The sequence below is a fragment of the Salminus brasiliensis genome, chromosome 18 (assembly GCF_030463535.1).
Source record: "Salminus brasiliensis chromosome 18, fSalBra1.hap2, whole genome shotgun sequence".
NCBI classification, from domain to species: Eukaryota; Metazoa; Chordata; class Actinopteri; order Characiformes; family Bryconidae; genus Salminus; species Salminus brasiliensis.
Window position 1 is genome coordinate 1,854,333 of NC_132895.1, and position 21,364 is coordinate 1,875,696.

The following is a 21,364-nucleotide window of genomic DNA, read 5'->3' on the forward strand; positions in this document are numbered from 1 at the left end:
TCACGTCGCACCTCTTCACTGGGAGATAATAGGCTTAGAGCCTGGCCTGAGAGCTCCCCTCTGAGGTGCACATTACAGGAGGGAAGCCATCCAGGCATATTTTCACACCACGCTTGAGCCAAAGCCTGCAAACCTCAGTGCGAGCGAGCTGGGGGAGCGCGTACATAATGGCATATTTTTCATGCAAGGATAGTCTTTTGTTGTCGATCCTTTGAAAGAGAAAGACCCAAAAGAGCTTTTCAGATGAAAATAGGCTGTGTTAGCACCACAGGAGGGTTTTAGGAAAATAAAGAGGTAAATTCACTCTAACGTAGGAGAAGGAGCTTCTCTGACAGCTGGAAATGCCAAAAATTCGCCTTAACACTTTAATGTTGGCTCTAACTTTTAAATAAACATGATCATTTTACACAATTTTCAAGTAATAAAAGCATCTTTAAGACCGGGAATATGCTTTGTTATCGAACCTTATATCTAATTTTTTTACCAATTTTCACTTTTTAACGTACACTGTATGGACATAAGTATTGGGACACCTGCTCATTCACCGTTTCCTTTGAAATCAAGGGTTTTGTTGGAGTAACTGTCTCTACTGTCCAGAGAAGAAGACTTTCTACTGGATTCTGAAGGAGCACAGGGCTGTTAATGAGGTCAGAATCTCATCCCATCCAAAACTACTGGATGGAGCTCCTCCACCACCATCATTCCAGAGAACACAGTTCCTCCACTGCTCCACAGCTCCTCAATGCTGGGGGGCTTTATACCCCTCTAGCCCACGCCTGGCATTATTAGGCAGCATGGTGCCAATAGGGTCATCATGTTGATCTGCTCTAGAGAGTCCTATTCTATTGGCAGTACTTCTTCTCTACAGAAACTAGACCATCTTTACCAACTGGTTGATTGAGAATGAAGTACCTGGGGCGGGTTTTTTTTGGGGGGTGATTGCTTATAAAAATAAATTAAGAAAATGAATGAAGAAATTGGGGGCAGATCTTTTTGACAGTGCTGTAAATAGAATCTGCAGTTGTTCTTCATATTGTATCCGAGTTTAATGATGAATGGACCAATAGAAATGCTCCAATATGACCTAGAATAAAAAATATTGTACATTGACCTCCTGTAAAGCTGCAGTTTTGGAGATATGAGGTTTCTGCAAGACGACAACGAAATGTAAACGTATCCTCAGCTCTGAAAGAGAATCTGTAATGCAGGAAAACTCCTATTAGAGCTCGTTACAGGAAGTGGAAGTTCATGTAAAAAGGCTTTGAAGAGGGTCTGATGAGGAATAGACTTTATGAACTCTCCCTGGAGGTTTAACAGTGAGTGTGTGTGTGTGTGTGTGTGTGTGTGTGTGTGATTTATAGGAATAATATACAGAACGCAGAGAGGAACAGCAGCATTAGTCAGGGGGAGACAGTGAGCTGCTGGTGCTGCGGGTGGTGTAATTATGCTGCATTGAGGGGATGTTTTTGTGTCCCGCTGATGAGGAACATCTGGTCTAAGTGATTTCTCTGATTTATACTGAGATGATTCCCCAAACTGCAGACGATCAGCGTTTAGAGCAGCTGGGAGAAGAAAAAACAAAAGAGAGAAACACGTTTCAACTGAAAACAGAAACTCACGCCTCCATCAGTACTGTACCAGCTCTCCGCCGAGACCCTGCACGTCCTCCACCCGTCACTGACGTGGCTTTAACATGAACACGGAAATGTAGACAGAAAGAGCTGGAGTAGGTGGAGATTAGTGTAGCTGACCTGTCTTTATGAACAAAGCCTAAACATGGATATAGATATACTGTAACCATGGAAATGGGTGTAGCTTAACTATAGAAATGAGTATTGTGTAACCATGGAAACGGGTGTAGCTTAACTATAGAAATTAGTATTGTGTAACCATGGAAATGGGTGTTGTGTAACCATGGAAATGGGTGTAGCTTATTTATAGAAATGAGCATTGTGTAACCATGGAAATGGGTGTTGTGTAACCATGGAAATGGGTGTAGCTTATTTATAGAAATGAGCATTGTGTAACCATGGAAATGGGTGTTGTGTAACCATGGAAATGGGTGTAGCTTTACTATAGAAATGAGTGTTGTGTAACCATGGAAATGGGTGTAGCTTAACTATAGAAATGAGTATTGTGTAACCATGGAAATGGGTGTTGTGTAACCATGGAAATGGGTGTAGCTTTACTATAGAAATGAGTGTTGTGTAACCATGGAAATGGGTGTAGCTTTACTATAGAAATGAGTGTTGTGTAACCATGGAAATGGGTGTTGTGTAACCATGGAAATGGGTGTAGCTTTACTATAGAAATGAGTGTTGTGTAACCATGGAAATGGGTGTAGCTTATTTATAGAAATGAGTATTGTGTAACCATGGAAATGGGTGTTGTGTAACCATGGAAATGGGTGTAGCTTTACTATAGAAATGAGTGTTGTGTAACCATGGAAATAGGTGTAGCTTAACTATAGAAATGAGTATTGTGTAACCATGGAAATAGGTGTAGCTTAACTATAGAAATGAGTATTGTGTAACCATGGAAATAGGTGTAGCTTAACTATAGAAATGAGCATTGTGTAACCATGGAAATGGGTGTTGTGTAACCATGGAAATGGGTGTAGCTTTACTATAGAAATGAGTGTTGTGTAACCATGGAAATGGGTGTAGCTTAACTATAGAAATGAGTATTGTGTAACCATGGAAATGGGTGTTGTGTAACCATGGAAATGGGTGTAGCTTTACTATAGAAATGAGTGTTGTGTAACCATGGAAATGGGTGTTGTGTAACCATGGAAATGGGTGTAGCTTTACTATAGAAATGAGTGTTGTGTAACCATGGAAATGGGTGTAGCTTATTTATAGAAATGAGTATTGTGTAACCATGGAAATGGGTGTTGTGTAACCATGGAAATGGGTGTAGCTTTACTATAGAAATGAGTGTTGTGTAACCATGGAAATAGGTGTAGCTTAACTATAGAAATGAGTATTGTGTAACCATGGAAATAGGTGTAGCTTAACTATAGAAATGAGTATTGTGTAACCATGGAAATAGGTGTAGCTTAACTATAGAAATGAGTATTGTGTAACCACGGAAATGGGTGTAGTTTAATTATAGAAATGAGTTTTGAGTACCCATAGTTAATAAAAGTACCAGTAACCATGGAAATAAGTGTAGCTTACAAAACAGGTATAATAATGGAAATGAGTGTAGTTTAATTAATACAAAAATAATATAGAAACCATAGCAACAGGTGTAGTTTAATTATAGAAATAGGTATGTTGGTAACCATGGAAATGGGTGTAGTTTAATTATAGAAATGAGTATTGTCTACCTGTAGTTAATGAAGGGGGCTGGAATATGGAGCAGAGCCGAGATGAAGGGAGGAATAAGGGAGGGGTGGAAGTGAGGCGGAGGAGAGAAGGGAGCAAGGCAGCAGGGGACGCGTAATGGGACGCCCCCATGCAGCTCGGGAGTAGGGAGGGGACGTCAGCGCGTCGGACGCGCGTCGGCGCGGGAAAAACAACACGCCAGCCCGGCAGAGAAAAGTATGGCGGCACGCTGTTTACAACCAGCGAATCTGGAGGAAGCTGGAGCAGCAGCCGGACCCGCACAGACAGCCCGGGCGGCTGAAGGGGTGTTAGCCGGAGACCGAGGCGGCGGCGGCGGCGGTTGCCAGGGCGACCTGACTGGAGAACCGCACCGTGCCACGGAGGCCGGCAGCGCGGCAGCAGGGAGAGGGAGAGGGCGCGTCGGGCTGGAGCTCAGGCGGACCGAAGAAGCAGCAGAGCCCGCACGGAGGAGAGGCAGAGGTAGGCAGCACAGGTGTCCCACTGCCGTTAACCAAAGGGGAGGGTGGGGTGGAGGATAAAGGGCTTGAGGGTCAGCAGCAGGAGGTGGAGGTCAGGGCTGGTCCCTCTCCCGAAATGTAATTCTATATAACTCCTTTTGTTTGTTATGATAAATCAATATCAATAAATAAATATATTGTTTGATACTTAAATTGATCCTGATGGAGATCAATAATATCAGAATATTGCACAATAGATAAGACTAGACAATCATATTTACTATTAATGACTGTTTTTATCCCATCCGTGCAGTAAACACACACACACACACACACACACACACACAGTAATCACATGTGCCCGAAGTGCCTGGGTATCGAACCCACAACCCTGTCATCTATAGCCCGGCGCTCTAACTGCTGAGCCTCCACTGCCCCAGCATACAGTATTACAATAATAACAACAATTACAATAATAACAATAAATAGAATAAATGTAAAATATATATATACGCATTTGAAACCAACCGGAGATGAAAGGCAGATTGGTTATAAAGAATAAGGAATGAAGTTTGAGTAACTTGAATAATGTGGTTTAATTAATGTCCCCAACAGCCATCTGTTTCAAAGGTCTATTAGTCCCAGTAGTGAACAATGACTCCCGCCTTGTAGAGCAACTGCACAGCTCCGGTCTCACACACACTGTTACACACACTGTTACACACACTGTTACACACACCGTTACAACTCACATTGCTTTACACACACTTTTACACACTGTTATAACTCGCATTGCTTTACACACACTGTTACACACACTGTTATAATTCGCATTGCTTTACACACACTGTTACACAGTTACACACTGTTACACACACTGTTACAACTCACATTGCTTTACACACACTGTTACACAGTTACACACTGTTACACACACTGTTACAACTCACATTGCTTTACACACACTTTTACACACTGTTATAACTCGCATTGCTTTACACACACTGTTACACACACTGTTATAATTCGCATTGCTTTACACACACTGTTACACACACTTTTACACACTGTTATAACTCGCATTGCTTTACACACACTGTTACACAAACTGTTACACACACTTTTACACACTGTTATAACTCTCATTGCTTTACACACACTGTTACACACACTGTTATAACTCACATTGCTTTACACACACTGTTACACACACTGTTACACACTGTTATAACTCGCATTGCTTTACACACACTGTTACACAAACTGTTACACACACTTTTACACACTGTTATAACTCTCATTGCTTTACACACACTGTTACACACACTGTTATAACTCACATTGCTTTACACACACTGTTACACACACTGTTACACACTGTTATAACTCGCATTGCTTTACACACACTGTTACACACACTGTTATAACTCACATTGCTTTACACACACTGTTACACAAACTGTTACACACACTTTTACACACTGTTATAACTCGCATTGCTTTACACACACTGTTACACACACTGTTACACACACTGTTATAACTCACATTGCTTTACACACACTGTTACACACACTGTTATAACTCACATTGCTTTACACACACTGTTACACACACTGTTACACACACTGTTATAACTCACATTGCTTTACACACACTGTTACACACACTTTTACACACTGTTATAACTCTCATTGCTTTACACACACTGTTACACACACTGTTACACACTGTTATAACTCGTATTGCTTTACACACACTGTTACACACACTGTTATAACTCACATTGCTTTACACACACTGTTACACAAACTGTTACACACACTTTTACACACTGTTATAACTCACATTGCTTTACACACACTGTTACACAAACTGTTACACACACTTTTACACACTGTTATAACTCGCATTGCTTTACACACACTGTTACACACACTGTTACACACACTGTTATAACTCACATTGCTTTACACACACTGTTACACACACTGTTATAACTCACATTGCTTTACACACACTGTTACACACACTGTTACACACACTGTTATAACTCACATTGCTTTACACACACTGTTACACACACTTTTACACACTGTTATAACTCGCATTGCTTTACACACACTGTTACACACACTGTTACACACACTGTTATAACTCACATTGCTTTACACACACTGTTACACACACTGTTATAACTCACATTGCTTTACACACACTGTTACACACACTGTTACACACACTGTTATAACTCACATTGCTTTACACACACTGTTACACACACTTTTACACACTGTTATAACTCGCATTGCTTTACACACACTGTTACACAAACTGTTACACACACTTTTACACACTGTTATAACTCGCATTGCTTTACACACACTGTTACACACAAAATTAAAACCCCGCTGTGGGACAGTGTAGTGCTGTGTATTCACTGTAGAAACGGCCCTGGCCTACTCCAATAGTACGGTAGGTTTACGATTGTTAGCTGCTAGTACGAGCGTCCAGGCTTTTTTCTGTCCTGCACCGAAGTGGTGGAACGAACTTCCCCTGGGTGTCTGAACAGCAGAGTCCAACACTCACTGTCCTCAAACCCAGACTGAAGACCCTCCTCTTCTGAGAGTACTCAGGCGAAGAGAAGAGTACTATGGTCTCCATATTGACTTGTGTTTAGTAGAGTCTTTAATGGCATGACCATCTCTTCCTCTCTTACACACACGCACACACACACTGATAGGTTACACCTCAAAACACACATTTCCCATATATAAGGTAGTAATAATAAATTCAAGAGATGGACAAATTCATTAATGACTACATCAGTAACTGCATTTATTAGCATATCGACGCTTATCTTATGTTTGGAGATGATTGGGAGATGATTGGGAGATGTGGTTGGTGTGGCGCAACAGATAACACCACTACCTGCCAGTGAGCTACCACACCATGTGGGAGACTGGGGTTCAATTCCTGGTCTGGGTGACCGTATGCTATAATAATAATAAATAATAAAAGTAGAGGAACAAAAGCGGAGTTCTGTGCTGAGCTCCTGAAGGGCTGGATGATGATGATGGTGGTGATGATAACTGAGACCCTTTTTATCAGCGGGTTGGAGCAGTAAACCACTAAACCGTGTAGCAGATCTCCAGAACCTACGATCCAGCAGGATGTGATCTCAGATGGGAATTTCATTCAGAAGTTTGGGTTTTCAGGGCCAGCGGACCCTGATGGGAGAGGCAGCGGGTTCATCAGATCAGAGCTGAAATGTTGGAGTGTGTAATCCAAGTGCTGAGCTCAGCCACTCTGAGCCAGGAGCAGCAGAACCGGTCCAGATACAAGAGGCCGCCAGCTCTGATGAAGTGTCTGCTTTCACCTGCTGGAGTGTTAGAGCTCAGTGTGTGTGTGTGTGTGTGTGTGTGTGTGTGTGTGTGTGTGTGAGTGAGATAATGACCCGCATACTTCTGCTGACTGAGCAGATTCTAAGCACTGATGTTAACCCATTCATATCTAATAACCAGGCATTAATACATTCAGTCTGACAGAACCTGTTCTGATTGGTGTACATGGACAAACATCAGCAATCCCACACTACTGACAGACCTCAGTCTGTAACTGCCCAGGGAAGAAGGCCTTCTGCTAGATTGTGGAGGAGCATTGCTGTGAGGATTTGATTGCATTTAGGGACAACAGTGTTAGTGAGGTCAGGATGTTGGATGATCACCATCAGCTTTCCCTCAACCTTTTTATTTAATTATGTATTTATTTTTATAAATTGTGCAGAGGACATAAATCACAAATAGTATAAGCAAACTAACAGACAAACGATATATAGTTTATATGTATGTATATATAATTAAGAGATGCACGATCAGATATCGGTTCCGATATTAACAAAATTAGCAGAAGCGGGTGTCAGATAATTAGGCCGATCCATGGAACCGATCCTTTCACTTTAATTGGTTGGTTACAGTGTTTGATTACTGCTTGGTTACTTATTTATTCTCAGATTCAAAGGTAAAGGTAAAGGTAAAGGTGCACGTATTTGTCACTGTACAGTGTGGACTGTACAGCGAAATGTGTCCTCCGCATTTAACCCATCTGGTAGTGAACACACACTCACACACACACATGTGTTAGGGGCAGTGAATACACACACACACACACCCAGAGCGGTGGGCAGCCAACTCCAGCTGCTAGATTTATTTTGATTTACGATAAAAATGTAAAAATATTTTTTCGGCTGATACATTTGATTGATTTTAATATATTTTAAGAACTTTTTGAATTTGAATGCTGTGTCAAGGTCCTGCACCATTGTTTATTTTAGTGACAAATAAATAGTAATTTAGTACTTTTATATCTGTGTATCGGACCTGTATCGGGTATCGACCGATATTTCACAAACCAAAGTTTGTGTCTGAGAGATGATCAAGAGAACTGGGAGACCACCAGACATAAATCTCCAGTGTTAAGGGTCCTTATCCTTATATCCATGAGAAATTTTAGTCATTATGGGGTACTGCGAGCAGAATGATGGGAATATCTCACTGCTGTCCAGTGTCGAACATCTCTCCATGGTTTGAACCCTGTAGCCGCTCTGTACACTGTATAAATAATTCTGACCAAAAGTATGGACCAATAGAAATAATCAAAATTATTTGGAATAAGCTTTTATTTGACATTAACTTCCACTCTGGAGATATATATATATATATATATATATATAAACATTTAATAAACGATCATTTAACTTTCGGATGTTTTTGCTTTAATAATGAGAAACTGGAGATGGCTCACCTGCCAAGATACTGTTCTGCAGTGGGAGAAGGTTGGTAGATCTGTAGATCTTCATGTGGTAACGTGAGCCAGCTAAACACACACTTACACACACTGTATTAGAATGGTGTGTATTTGGGTTGTGTATGTGCATGTGTTCAGCCCACCCGCAAGTGTGTTTATTAAAGCTGTCGAGTGTGAGCTTTGGGTAAAGAGCTGGTTAACAGAGCTATTATCTGTTTCTTTAATAACCTGGAGATTAAAATTGGCCCAAATTATAAGTTGTTGTTAGATTTGGCAGAATCCGAATCACAGCTGGATACAAAAGTCTGAGCTGTTGCTGCTCTGAATGTAATAAGAGCTTTATATGTGAGGCCTTTTGCAGGTGAGGCAGTCTGGCTCTGGGGCCGCACACAGCCTTAACCCATTAACCCGTCAATATCTGACATCTTGGAGTTCCTGCGGTTCATATGAAGGGCTTGGTTCCGGTGTTATCGTGGACTTGAGCCTGAAACTTCATTAGTTATGAACATTTCATAAAATGCACTGATCAGCCATAACATTAAAACTAAGGTGAAGAAGTGAAGGACACTGATGACCTGATTCCAGTGGTTCCTGTCAAGGGGTGGATCTACAAGATGCCTTCAGAGGTCTTGTGGAGTCCATCTACTGATGGGTCAGAGCGGTTTTGGTGACATGAGAGAAACCTACATAATATTTGAGTGGTTTTAATGTTATGGCTGATTTCTGTAGATGAAGTGATGTCAAACATCTTACTACTTCTAGCCACAAAATAAAAATCTCCATAGAACCTTCTACAAACCATTTCGGCCATTATAAAGAACCAGGTACACATCTAATGGGTTCTTGGCTCTCTTGGGTCTATGTAGAACTTAAAGAACCCTCGAAGAACTAGTTCTGAAGAGTATTCCCATTCACTGTTCCTCTTATGTCGATAAGTTGGCAACATGGTCCTGGGAGGACCCCATGGAGGTCCCACCCACCTCACAACTTCCAGGACTTAAAGGATCTGCTGCTAGCATCAGTCTTGTTGCCAGAGACCACAGCAGGACACTTTCAGAGATCTCGTGGAGTCCATTCCTCAATGGGTCAGAGCTGTTTTGGTGGCACGAGGGGAACCCGCTCAGTATGAGGTGGTTCTAATGTTCAGTCGTAATGGGTCTGCACTGTTGGTCAGCTGAACTTTGGAAATAGAGGCTTTCTATAAGAAATCCGGAAACGGGACGGGTTCCGGCCCAATTAATCGCCACAAGAAAACGCTCAGTCGGGTCAAAGAAATCATTTCTTTATTTTCAACCACATACATATATACGTATTTATACACAGAGAGTAGCTTTAAAATGTCGAGTGCCAACAGCGTTCCATGGTGCTGCTTTTGCTTATAGTACCTTTAATTTAATCCTTGTTTATTTATTTGTTAAGGTTTTTTTTTCCTTGTGTTTTGTGAATGACTTTGATCTTAACAGGAGCCCGGAGCAGGAGATGGAAAAATGCCATCACATTTCAAAGCCCTGCGGAGTGACCCTAACAGTGTCCATCTCTTAAATCTTACAGTCTCAACAGAAAGACTCACCTTATACCACACAGACAGAGAGAGAGAGAGACAGACAGAGAGAGAGACAGAGAGAGAGAGAGAGAGTGAAGGGGCGGTCGGTTTGACATCGCACATGTTGATAAGTGTCCCAGCCCGCCATCGCCCTTTAATTGCACAAAATCGTGACGACTGAACCTGAACTTCAGAAGTTCAGGTTCTGTCCTGCTGATGAGTGCTGTCTGTATTGCTTGTGGGTGATGGTGTGTGTGGGGGTATGGGGAGGTGTAGTACGTTGTCTAGACTGATGTGTGCTGTAAACTGTTATAGAACTGCAGCAATTAGACTCAGAGAAGATTCGCATTATTTGAGTAAATGATTCTGATGTAGCTGCAAATATCATACATGAACATGTGAAATCTTCCTAAATGTAGCTTAACCAGCTTATCTGAAATGCATCTTCTCATTGTGGGATTGTTAAATATTCCTTAATATTTTACGTCATTTTGTCGAATTAATGCCAAAATCTTGCTAATTAAAATTAATCAATTAATTATTTTTTTTTACTAATTGTGCACAAAACAAGCAGAAGTTATCATTCTTTAAGTATGAATGTACCAATCCGAGCCTGGCATATTTTTAATGGACCGTTTTAAGGCTGATCCAGTTCAGATCCTTTGTTTTTACCGCTGTGCTCTAGCAGAGTGACCTTTGGCATCCTCTACACTACAAGAAATGATAGCTTAGCAAGGGAAATCTTCTTAAATCTAGTCCAAATATTGGCAATTTCTCAGTTTAACATTGTTGTAAGAATATTTTAAGATTGTTCAACTTATTTTTAACTTAATTTTTTAAGCTTTGAGTAATTTTCTCTACTGAAAGTGTACTTATTCCACAGACAGATGATTTAATAGTTCTTTTTACGCACTATTTCCTGACAAAAACAGAATTCCTGAATTAAGCAAAACGATCAGCCAATAGAATAAGACATTTTTAGTAGATGACCTCACTAAAACCATTAAAACAAGTGAAAACTTATAAAAGTGAATCTTATATTGCTACAACAATCTTTAAATAAAAACTATTGATTAAAGATGTTTAGACTAGATTTAAAAGGTTTTCACTTACTAAGATATCATTTTTGCAGTGTAGGCACCGCTAACAGACACTGATCTCAGCCTGCAGCTTCGAGAAGCGTTCTCAGAAGCCAACAGGACTATTTTGACTGCAGTTGAGAAGCTTTTTCTGCAGCCACACACCTGAACTATGGTGGAAACGCTTGATTTTATCTACATTTAAGATGATTTCACAGCAGTGTACTTTCTAAAACCCTAAAGAAAGGGTGACCCTTTGCAAAACGCAACATTTCTCAAACAGGCCACCACCCTCAACAGCCTGGGAATTATCCTCTCATCCACTTTCAAACCACACCAGCCTGGGACCCCACATGTCTGTACATTGGGTATCTCCAGAATATTATCTTTTAAATCTTTATACATGAGAGATCATTATGTTCAGACATCAAACCACAGACTTCTCCTCACCTCCTGCTCACAGACGGTACCCTCACGACTACAGTACGAGATCCACCTACACAGGACAGCACTTACAAGTCACATCAGCCAATTAGTCCTCCACCCATGCTCTCAGAGAACCACACACAAGCTTGACACTGAAGCGCTACCCTCTACAGTACTGCTGCTCCACCTCCAGACATGCTACACTGAAAGAGTTGTGCACTGAATGAACTTCATTTAAATGTCTTTTGAGCCTGAACCATCAAATAATTCATTTTTTTTAATTGTGTGTTTATTTGATATTCTGACTAATTATTAAAAAAACTATATGAAAATTTCTCATTTTACTTAACTAATTTCTAACTTTGAAATCTGTACGTATTTTTCTGGTGCGTGTGGTAAATCCACCAGGGGGGAGGAAATGTCTTTTCTTTTTCATTGTAATTATTTAAATAATTTTTAACAATTTAAATAAGTTTTTTTATCACATTGATGTTGCAGAGGTCTCAACTCAATATCTCAAAACTCAAGTATGTATCAAATATGCTTTAGAAATACCAATTTTTTCATAAGCAAAGTAAATTAAAAGGCAGGAAAGCCTTGGCGTCAGTTCAGTGCATTACTTTTTCCAGGTATTTAAGGTCACCTTCATTTCAGCTCTACGATGAGAGATGACCGTGGTCCCGTTCTGTCCGACAGTGGAGGGCTCACCACATGAGGCCTAAGCTCTAAATTCAGCACCTCATTACCTCGTCTCCTATCTGCTAGACCTCCTATACTATCAGGGTGTGTGATGTGAAGGACGCTGGTTTCTAAAGTCATTAGCCAATGACTGAGCAAAGCAGCAGCATAGGAAATAACTCACGCTGGTCCACATTTACTGGTGAGAATAGAGGAGGATGTTCCTTTAAACTGGATCCAAGACCCAGATTCTGAATCCGAAGACTGGAAACTGGATCCAAGGCTCAGATTCTGAATCCGAAGACCGGAAACTGGATCCAAGGCTCAGAATCTGGATCCAAAGAGCCGGAAACTGGATTCTACATTCAGAAACTGGATCCAGTAACCCAAAACAAGGTCCACAAACTGGAACCAAGGCCCAGAATCTACATCCAGAAACTGACTTCAACGACTAGAAACTGGATTCAAGCACCATGAATTAGTTCAGAAAACCAGAACCTGAAACCAAAGTCCAGATTCCAACGACCACACCCAAACATCTGCACACCAACCCTCAACAGGCCGACTCCTACTCTTCCAATTCTACCAGCGTTTAACATGACCCCTCGTATCTCCACTATGATCTAAAGGAGTTTCTAAAAGACTGAGGTGAGTCTTGAGGGTTTTGCAGTGTCGGTACACAAGGACTGGCATCGTGGCACCATGTTTTAAAGAGAGACTGAAGAAAAGGTAGAGACGATAAATTTGCAAGATCGACCCTGTTTCTGACCCAGCGGCCAGGGATCCGTGGGTCAGCCTGTTGTAAAATCTCCTGTATAAAATGTACGACAGCTCGCCACGCTCTCCTCCTACTCTAATCAATCAGATTCAGCTCACAACAGAGGTTTACAGTTCGAACAAATACAAAAGCTACTACACGTGTGTGTGTGTGTGTGTGTGTGTGTATATGTGTGCAACCCTGTTGTAAAAGCGTGTACAGCCGCCTTACAGTATATTGGTAGCCTGACCTCGGAGACCTCGGAGAACCCCTCACAGTGTGATGTTCACATTTACTGTGTTCTGTTTCAGTGGAAGGCAAAGAAACGAGAGAGGGCGAGAGCCAATCGGATTCAGTATTGCAGATTTAGCTTTTTCGACACATGTAACTAAATACAGCTGGTGTGTTTTCATGCAGTAGTAAAGCGGTGTTTTGAAGGTGGCTGTGTGAATGATATTCAATGAAGAAGGTTATGAGCGGTCGAGTAACTAAAGCTAACGAGCTCCAGCAGGTTCGTTAGCCTCGTTAGGCATTACAATGCAAGAGGATCACTAAAACCTCTGAAGATAGGTCTCAACAGTGGTGTATTTTCTGCATGTACAGCACCAGCCAACAAATAGCCAACACAAAGATAGATAAACAGCAGAACAACAGGGCAGTTCATCATTACAGGTGGCGTGCCTCAGGGTACAGCAGTGGGGCCCATGTTGTTTCATTTCGAAATGCAATTTTGAACCGTTATACATGTCTGAGACGAAGGTAAATGGAAAAAATATTGACCCTTTTTAACAATCACGTAATTAATAAATGAATCTAACAGCTAGCATTAGTATAGATGAGGCACACAAACAGCCCGATTTCTGTAGCTTCGGTATAAACAAAAAAAAAAAAAGAAATGTGAGTTTCATTCCTTTATTAAAATGATTTAGTACACAGATCAAATCAGACAAGTACAGATACAAAACCATACAACTTAAATATTATATGATCCAGTTTTTTGTTCTTTAACTGTGTACTTCATAACATTTACGGAATGAGGCTTATCGTTAGTCTAGAACTGAAAAACACCAGTCGTGTGGTTAAAGGTTGAGGTTTCATTTACATTACATCATTTAGAAATGCAACAATTAAGTGTGAGGGTTTATTCTGGGGGTTGTTTTAGGAGGGGGAGGAGATGGATTGGGGGTTTGGTGACTATGTGGGTACTAAGACAAAGAGGTTGGGGGGGGGGGGGTAGGGATGGGAAGGGGAGAGGAGAGACCCGACCCGACACACCAGGCGCCCACCGCCGACGTCTTAACGTTTCCGGAACTCTAGATTAGCTGTAGTGATGTAGTGAAAACGACCCAGCCGCCGCCTGGGCAACCTCGCCTGACCTCGACTCTACTGACCTTCTCGGGTTACTTCACTTCACCGCTATTGTCGTAGTTTTTGAGGATGAAAGAAGAAGAAGAGGAAACTGCATTATATGGAAGGCACTACCCGATACAGGTTCCGTCTTGGAGAATAAATAGGCTTAATAAATAAATAGACTCCACTCGGTGCGTCATCTCGTCTTCATCTCACTCTGGCTTCATCTTTAGGTAGGTAGTAAGTTTGGATTCCTTCAGACAAACGAAATGAGGACAGAGAAACAACTCAAGGCTGAAGTAAGGGTGTGATGACCGTGCAGGAGGAGCGAGGCCGAGATGATGGAGGCATGGTGTGACTGTGGTGGTCCGTCCAGCATAGCTGGCCCATCCTGACTCCTAAAAATAAATAAAGCTTCTACCAGGTGTGAACGGGGTCGTAGGTTCCATAGAGAACCATGTTACGTGAGTGTTCTTCACACTCACACTCATCTCTGCTGTAAACATGGTTCTTCATGATGCCTGTGCTCCTCTAGATCTTCTGGGGTTTAGAAGATGGTGAGAAATGCTGTCTTTAATTTTCTTTTTAATTATTACATTATTATTATAATGTTAATTGAATTAATATTTAAAATATTTATTTTTATTTGAACCTTATATAGAACCTTTATTTATTTTTAGGAGTCTATAGTTACTGTAAGCTACTGATGACCCAACTGTGTGGACCTCTCTGTGTATTTGTTATCCGAGGGGTCTTATTAAAGGGCCGGTTTGTTGAAAATCCTAAGTAATGTCACTGATCTCTGATCCCAGATTCGTTTGATCAGCCAAGACATGTCTGGAGTCTGATGTGTGCAGCTTATTCTTACAACGGGGGATGCTAGGCTAATGTTGCTAACAAACTCTAAACGTGGCCAGTGACCAAACTCATCTCTATAAACAAACGGGTGGGGTTTAGAAGATGGTGGGACTTGGGGACGTAAGGAACAGCAGTAATGTCTACTGACCTGGTGCATGTTTAACTGTCCAGAGGAGCATATTTATCCCCATAAACACTGTATTTACCTCAATTAATGTTAATTTAATTAATATTTAAAGTAATTAAAAATACAATTATTTATTTAAACATGGTTTATTTGATATTTCACAATTATTTTTTTTCAAAAGAAAAAGGCAATCGTGTCTCAATTTCTAAAAGAAACATCCATTTTAGTCTGGATTTTAAGTTGCAAACATATTAAATGTAATCATTTTCAATTACACTAAAAAAAAAGCAGAAAACATTTTATGCACCAACAATTTATTTCATTTTGCTGTATTATTAAAATTTAAAACGACTTAAATAAGGTCTGTCTGTGCTGTTGTAATAAATTGCTTATCAACTTTTGACACATGATGAAGGATTGTAGGTGTGTTAATAAAAACATGTCCAGTGTTTGTTAGCAACATTAGCTTAGCTTCAAAGAAGCAAACATTGACTACATCCATGGTAAAATACATAATAAATTAATTGCTGCAATTATACAGTATTTTATTTTACTATAGTATTTTATATTACTATATGAAGTAAATGCAAGCAAAAGCTTCCTATTTAGGTAACCTTTACCCCAACTGTACCTCAGCCACTAGAGCCAGGTACTGCAGAAATATCTATTTTTCATTTTGAGATTGTTGTGAGAATTTTACACCATCCTTGAACCTGTTTCTGCAGATTTATTTTATTTTTTTCTGCAGATTTATTAAGCTTGTTTTATGAGGTTTTGTCTAGAGAAAGTGCTGTACTGGCGTTATTTCCTAAAATAAGCAAAGAAATTAAACCCTTTTACTAGACTCAAATAATTAAAATGACTCAAATGAGATGTATTACTAAATTTATTATTGTTAATATTCTCAGAATGGTGCATATTAAATATTTAGGCTAGCGCAGCACAATATATTGTTTCAGCCCCATCATCGCAGTGGGTGCAAGCGCAAAAGTCACATGGCAGGTGGTGCAATATTAAATTAAAGGCAAATTATATCAAATTCTGCAATTGTTTTGCTGCTTGATCCAAAATAATATCTGCCCAATATGATTGATTTTACTTGGATTTATTGACGTCTGGTGAAATTCCTGTTTTATTATTCATATTTAAAATATATAGGAAAATGTATATAATGACGACACTTAAGGTAGTTAGTGCAACTGCACAACATCTGCGTAGCTCAGAGTTACCCCAGCAGCGTCTGTAGTGGCACCAGCTCGGCGGCGAGGACCACCACGCTCCCCACACCGACGCTCCCTTTTTGAAATGTGCAGTCCTGCACACTTTAGCGACAGGCCTTGTCCCTAAACATACACACCAGCATGACGATGGTCCAGAGGTGACGGAGATGACCGACCAGAGGAGGGGTCAGAGGGTGTGGCAAGACACACGGCTGTTTACTGATCACCGCACTCGCATGCTCACAGTGCGCTCAGCCGGCTCTCGGTGAACAGCTCATGGAGTGTGCAAGAACTTAAAGGAACAGTTCAGTGAGGATCAGCCTGGTTCATCTCTGCTGGGTCCGCAGTCTACAGTCAGCTACCTCAGACAGCAGCTTACGCTGGTTTACCTGCACTTAGTAAAGAACAGAGAACTCATTGAACCTGATGCTAAAGGCTGACACTTGCTCAAAGCTGCCACTAGATGGCGCCATGTATGTCTGCATTAGCCATGGCAAATTCTAGTCCTTTTTTTTAATGAGAATGTAACACGTCAAATCAGCTGATTATAAGCAGTTGTGTGTTTTCTATCGCTACATAACACACAGCTGGGTGGCTCACGTCAGCTGAGTGCGGATTCTGTCCAAGAGAGCGACTGAATGGTAAACTCAAATATTTTCAAAGAAGAAAGTGTTTATTTTCCTCCAATTATTTAAAACAGGACATTAAAGAACGCTTTGCACACAGGGCTTTTATTTTGAACCATATTTAATACATTTGGAATTTTTAACCAATTATATTCTAAGTGGCCTTTAAAATCAATTCAAGTAGTTTGTCTGAAATCTGTATGTATTTTTCTGGTGCATGCAGTGCATGGCTTTTCCACATGAAAACATTAATCTAATTTTATTTTCCCTATTCTTATTATTTTTATATATTATTTAGAGTAATGAATTATTTAATTATCTAACTGATGACACTTGCCTTTAAATGGTTAACAGGACCAGGAGATATAATCACAAACAGCTACATTTTTACTTCAAGCCCTAAAAACTGTACTAGAAGCCAATGGACCATTAAACAGATATCAGTGAATATACTTTTGAAATAGGCCTACATGACAAAGCCAGAACCATGATGTTCTAACACCATGTCTTAATCGCATGCAAACAAGAGACTCTGTAAGGTTCTGTTACTGTGTTTAAATGAACTATGTACTGGAAAAATACCCTAATATTTAGAATTGATTCATTGGAGATGGGACACTTCCTCATATCTCGGGCTGTTCGCTTGATAGGTCCATAGATTTTTCCAGGCTAAATGATCCTACAGCAAAACATCACATAAGCTGCCCATCTACTTCTTTTAAAAGCAGATTTCAAGTCTACACTCTTCAAAATAAAGGTGCGACAAGGTTCTTGAGTGAAGCCATAGAAGAACCACTTCTGCTTCCATAAAGATCTGCTTTTGTGACCCTTTAGAGGTGAACCTTCACTTGATGTAAAAAGTTCTTCACGGGTTCTTCTATGGCGTCGCTCGAAGAACCCTCTGTAGCACGTTTTTGTTAAAGAGTAGTAGTAGACTTGAAATCTGCTTGTAATTGAAGCAGATGGGTATCTTAGGTGGTTGCTGGTTCTTTACCAAGTTCAGGTAAACCTGCTGCTGTGACTGTCTGTGGTAACGGGCGGTACACTACAGCTCCAATAAACAGAGATTTTCACAGAGTTTCCTAAAGAACTGAAAAACCCAGCACAGAAACACAATGTCAGACCAATGGAATGGAAAACGCTCCAGGGATGGAGTAATGCAGTAATGCAGTAATGCAGTGTGAGGACTCAATGGCTTCCTGCAGAAACATACACGACCACTTCGCCAGCAGAAACCCCTGACATTCGCCTCGCAGCGTCCAGCAGATTGGTTTACTTACAGAGTATACAAACAGAAGGTCTTCTATACTGGATAAGGTTATAATTCGCTTAGTCACTTGCTCTTTTTTTTCTGGTCATGCAAGACTACAGGCAAGGGCAACTAAGGTCAAAGCGGTGATGTGGCAAGGTGCGCAAGAGAACTCCCAATACTGGCCTTCAGTCCCACTCGAGAACGCCTCACAGCTGTACAGAATTACATATATACAAAATATAGATCGGGACAGGGGGCGGTGTTTTACAATTTGGATCTGGCCCCCTACAAGGAGTCCAACATACACACACAATCATCTGCTGAGGAGCCACACCCCCTCAGCCCAAATAAAATAAAATAAAATAAAAGTCCTGGAGGTCCAGCACAAGCAAAACCATCACATATCAGAGGGGGGGTGAGGGAAGGAGGGGTGGGATGTATATTCGAGTAGTCATAAACACAGAGGCCCACCTTGCCACATCGACTGAAAGAGCACAGAAGCTTGCAGGGAACTGGGGATCATCCAGTTTACATTATTATTATTATTAATATTATTATTAATATTAATATTATTATCATTACACTTCACAGAGGGAAGCCTCTTTAAGCTCTTTACATTTTTTCTCTTTTTCAGAAGCCATAGAAAGGGAGTACAAAGCAAAGCAACTAGTGAGGGTTTCATAAATATACATATCAGAGTGTATCTGGAGCTGCTTTTTTTTTTTTTTTTTTTTTTTTTCTGAATGACAACGCAGGCTTTTTTTTTGTTACCCATTATTATTCATATTATGTAACATGAAATTATACTTCAGATTTGTGACGCATCTCATTATTATTATTATTATTATCATCATTTTTTCCCTTTTTTCTTTTTTTACACATTACAATATTTAGCATTTTGCATTTTCTCGCAGAGTAGTGTATTGGTACGCTCGTTCGGGAAGATCCCGCGTTCACCTTCTGAAGAACATGGGGTTGCGCAGGCAGGCGGCTAGTCACCTGCAGCAGCCGAGGGGTCCGGCGGAGGTCTCCAGGCTGCTGTCTGTGTCGGAGGCCAGGGTCTGGTCGGTGGACATGGAGGAGATGTCGTTGACGGAGGAGGACGGAGGGAGGCTCTCGCTGCTGTTCACGGCTGCACCTGTGCTACGGGAAGCAGCGGAAAAACGGTTACAACGAAAAAGAGAGAGAGAGAGACACTCAGCCTCAGTAGATAGAGGGAGTAGGAGGTAGACGGGCGTGCGAAGACTGCAGCCAACGGAGCCTGCCGAGCCACGTTACTCAGGCCCAGCGGGGAGGGTCCAGAATCAAATCGGTCAATCGATCAGGCGATAGATCGACCTACAGTTAAACCTGGGGTGCATTAAGGGTGACTTTCAGTGGCGATGTAGCCGAGTGGGTAGAAAGAGCCGGGTTTAAAAACGGTAATGAGCAATAAAATGTAAAAAAAAATTATAATAATAATAAATAAACATTAAATCAGTAAAAAAATAAATTAAAGAATAAAAAAATAGAACCATGCAATTAAAAAAACTAATAAAACAATTTAAATTAATTAATCAAAACAGTAAAAAAATATTTTAAATAAATAATATAATATAAACACATTTAAACATTATTATTTATTATAAATATAATTTATAATTATTTCAGAATATAAATTTCTATATATAAATTCAACTGAAAAAATAGCCATTGTAACTAAAATTAAAACAATACAAATAAATAATAAATAAAATAAGAGTAACTAAAGAATTAACATAAAAAATCATATATATTTTTATTTATGTTATTATTATTATTTTAGAGCAGTGTTTCTCAACCCAGTCCTCAGGGCCCACCAGGGGCTCACTAACTATTAACCAATGGTATTTACACTTGGACCCTGAGCGCTTACACACTGGGCCCAGCACAGCTTCCTCAGCAGTCATCTCACTGTGCTCCATGCAGAAGAACCGGACAGCAAGGCCTGGTTCCGTTCACCAGCACTGTAAAGATGTTGGCAAGGTTCTCTACTTACGGACTCAGAACCACAAATCTGGAGGAATGGGTCGAGAAACACGGTTCTAGAGTATTAAGAGTTTTGGGGTTCTTTTATTATTATTATTAGCCTTGATAGAACCGAGTGGGGTCTACCTGAGACCTCCAAGACTGAACCTGAGTAACACTGGACCGGAGCACTAAAGACTACAATAACAGCAATGCAAGGAAGGATGGAATCCATGGGCTCTTCTGAGAAGGCGCTCTGACCCAAGATCAGATTAAAGTACACTGCATGTCCAAAAGTATCCAGACACCCCTTCTCATAAATTGCTGTCAAAACTATTCAGCTTGTATAATTTTGATCAAAGGACTAGGACGTTCTGGAGCAGCCATGACCACATCAGCCAAAGGCCACTGTGTCCAATGCCAAGCATGGACTACTGGGGTATTCAGCGCCTTTAGCACTGATCTGTGGAGCACTGGAATTGCATTCTCTGCCGTGAGTTAGAGTGGCAGAACTAATCATCCAACATCAGAACGTGACCTCAATCAGGCCTTCATGTGGCCTGAATTCCATCAAATCCACACAGCAACGTTCCAACATCTATTATAAAGCCTTATCAGAAGAGCAGAGGCTGGTACTCTGTTAATATTCTTGGTTGCAGAAGAAATGCTGGACAAGCGGGTGTCTGCAAACTTTTGAACATCTAGCGAAGGAGCCTCTAGGTGGAGCTGCCAGAGAAGGGTTAATGGGTTAGAAATCTGCCGCTGTGCTGCACTGGACCAGCAGATGGGGCTGAAGCACTGTAGAAAAACCCAGTATGAACTGGCAGAGAGAGAGAGAGAGCGAGAGAGTTCAATGTGATGCTCGCTCG

General features: G+C 40.7%; 1 protein-coding gene across 4 annotated transcripts in view; it reads right to left on the reverse strand.

The window, feature by feature from the left end:
• Window positions 1-9,859: 9,859 nt before the first annotated feature.
• Window positions 9,860-21,364, reverse strand: part of mapk10 (mitogen-activated protein kinase 10) — a 129,532-nt gene continuing 118,027 nt past the window's right edge. Inside the window, exon 13 of one of the 4 annotated variants that reach the window (XM_072661773.1) lies at window positions 9,860-19,647. In XM_072661773.1, coding sequence (XP_072517874.1) covers window positions 19,505-19,647 — 143 coding nt within the window. In that variant the 3' untranslated portion in view covers window positions 9,860-19,504. Of the gene's footprint in view, window positions 19,653-21,364 lie in introns of all 4 variants that reach the window. The other 3 variants (XM_072661775.1, XM_072661774.1, XM_072661776.1) reach the window with 3 other exon arrangements.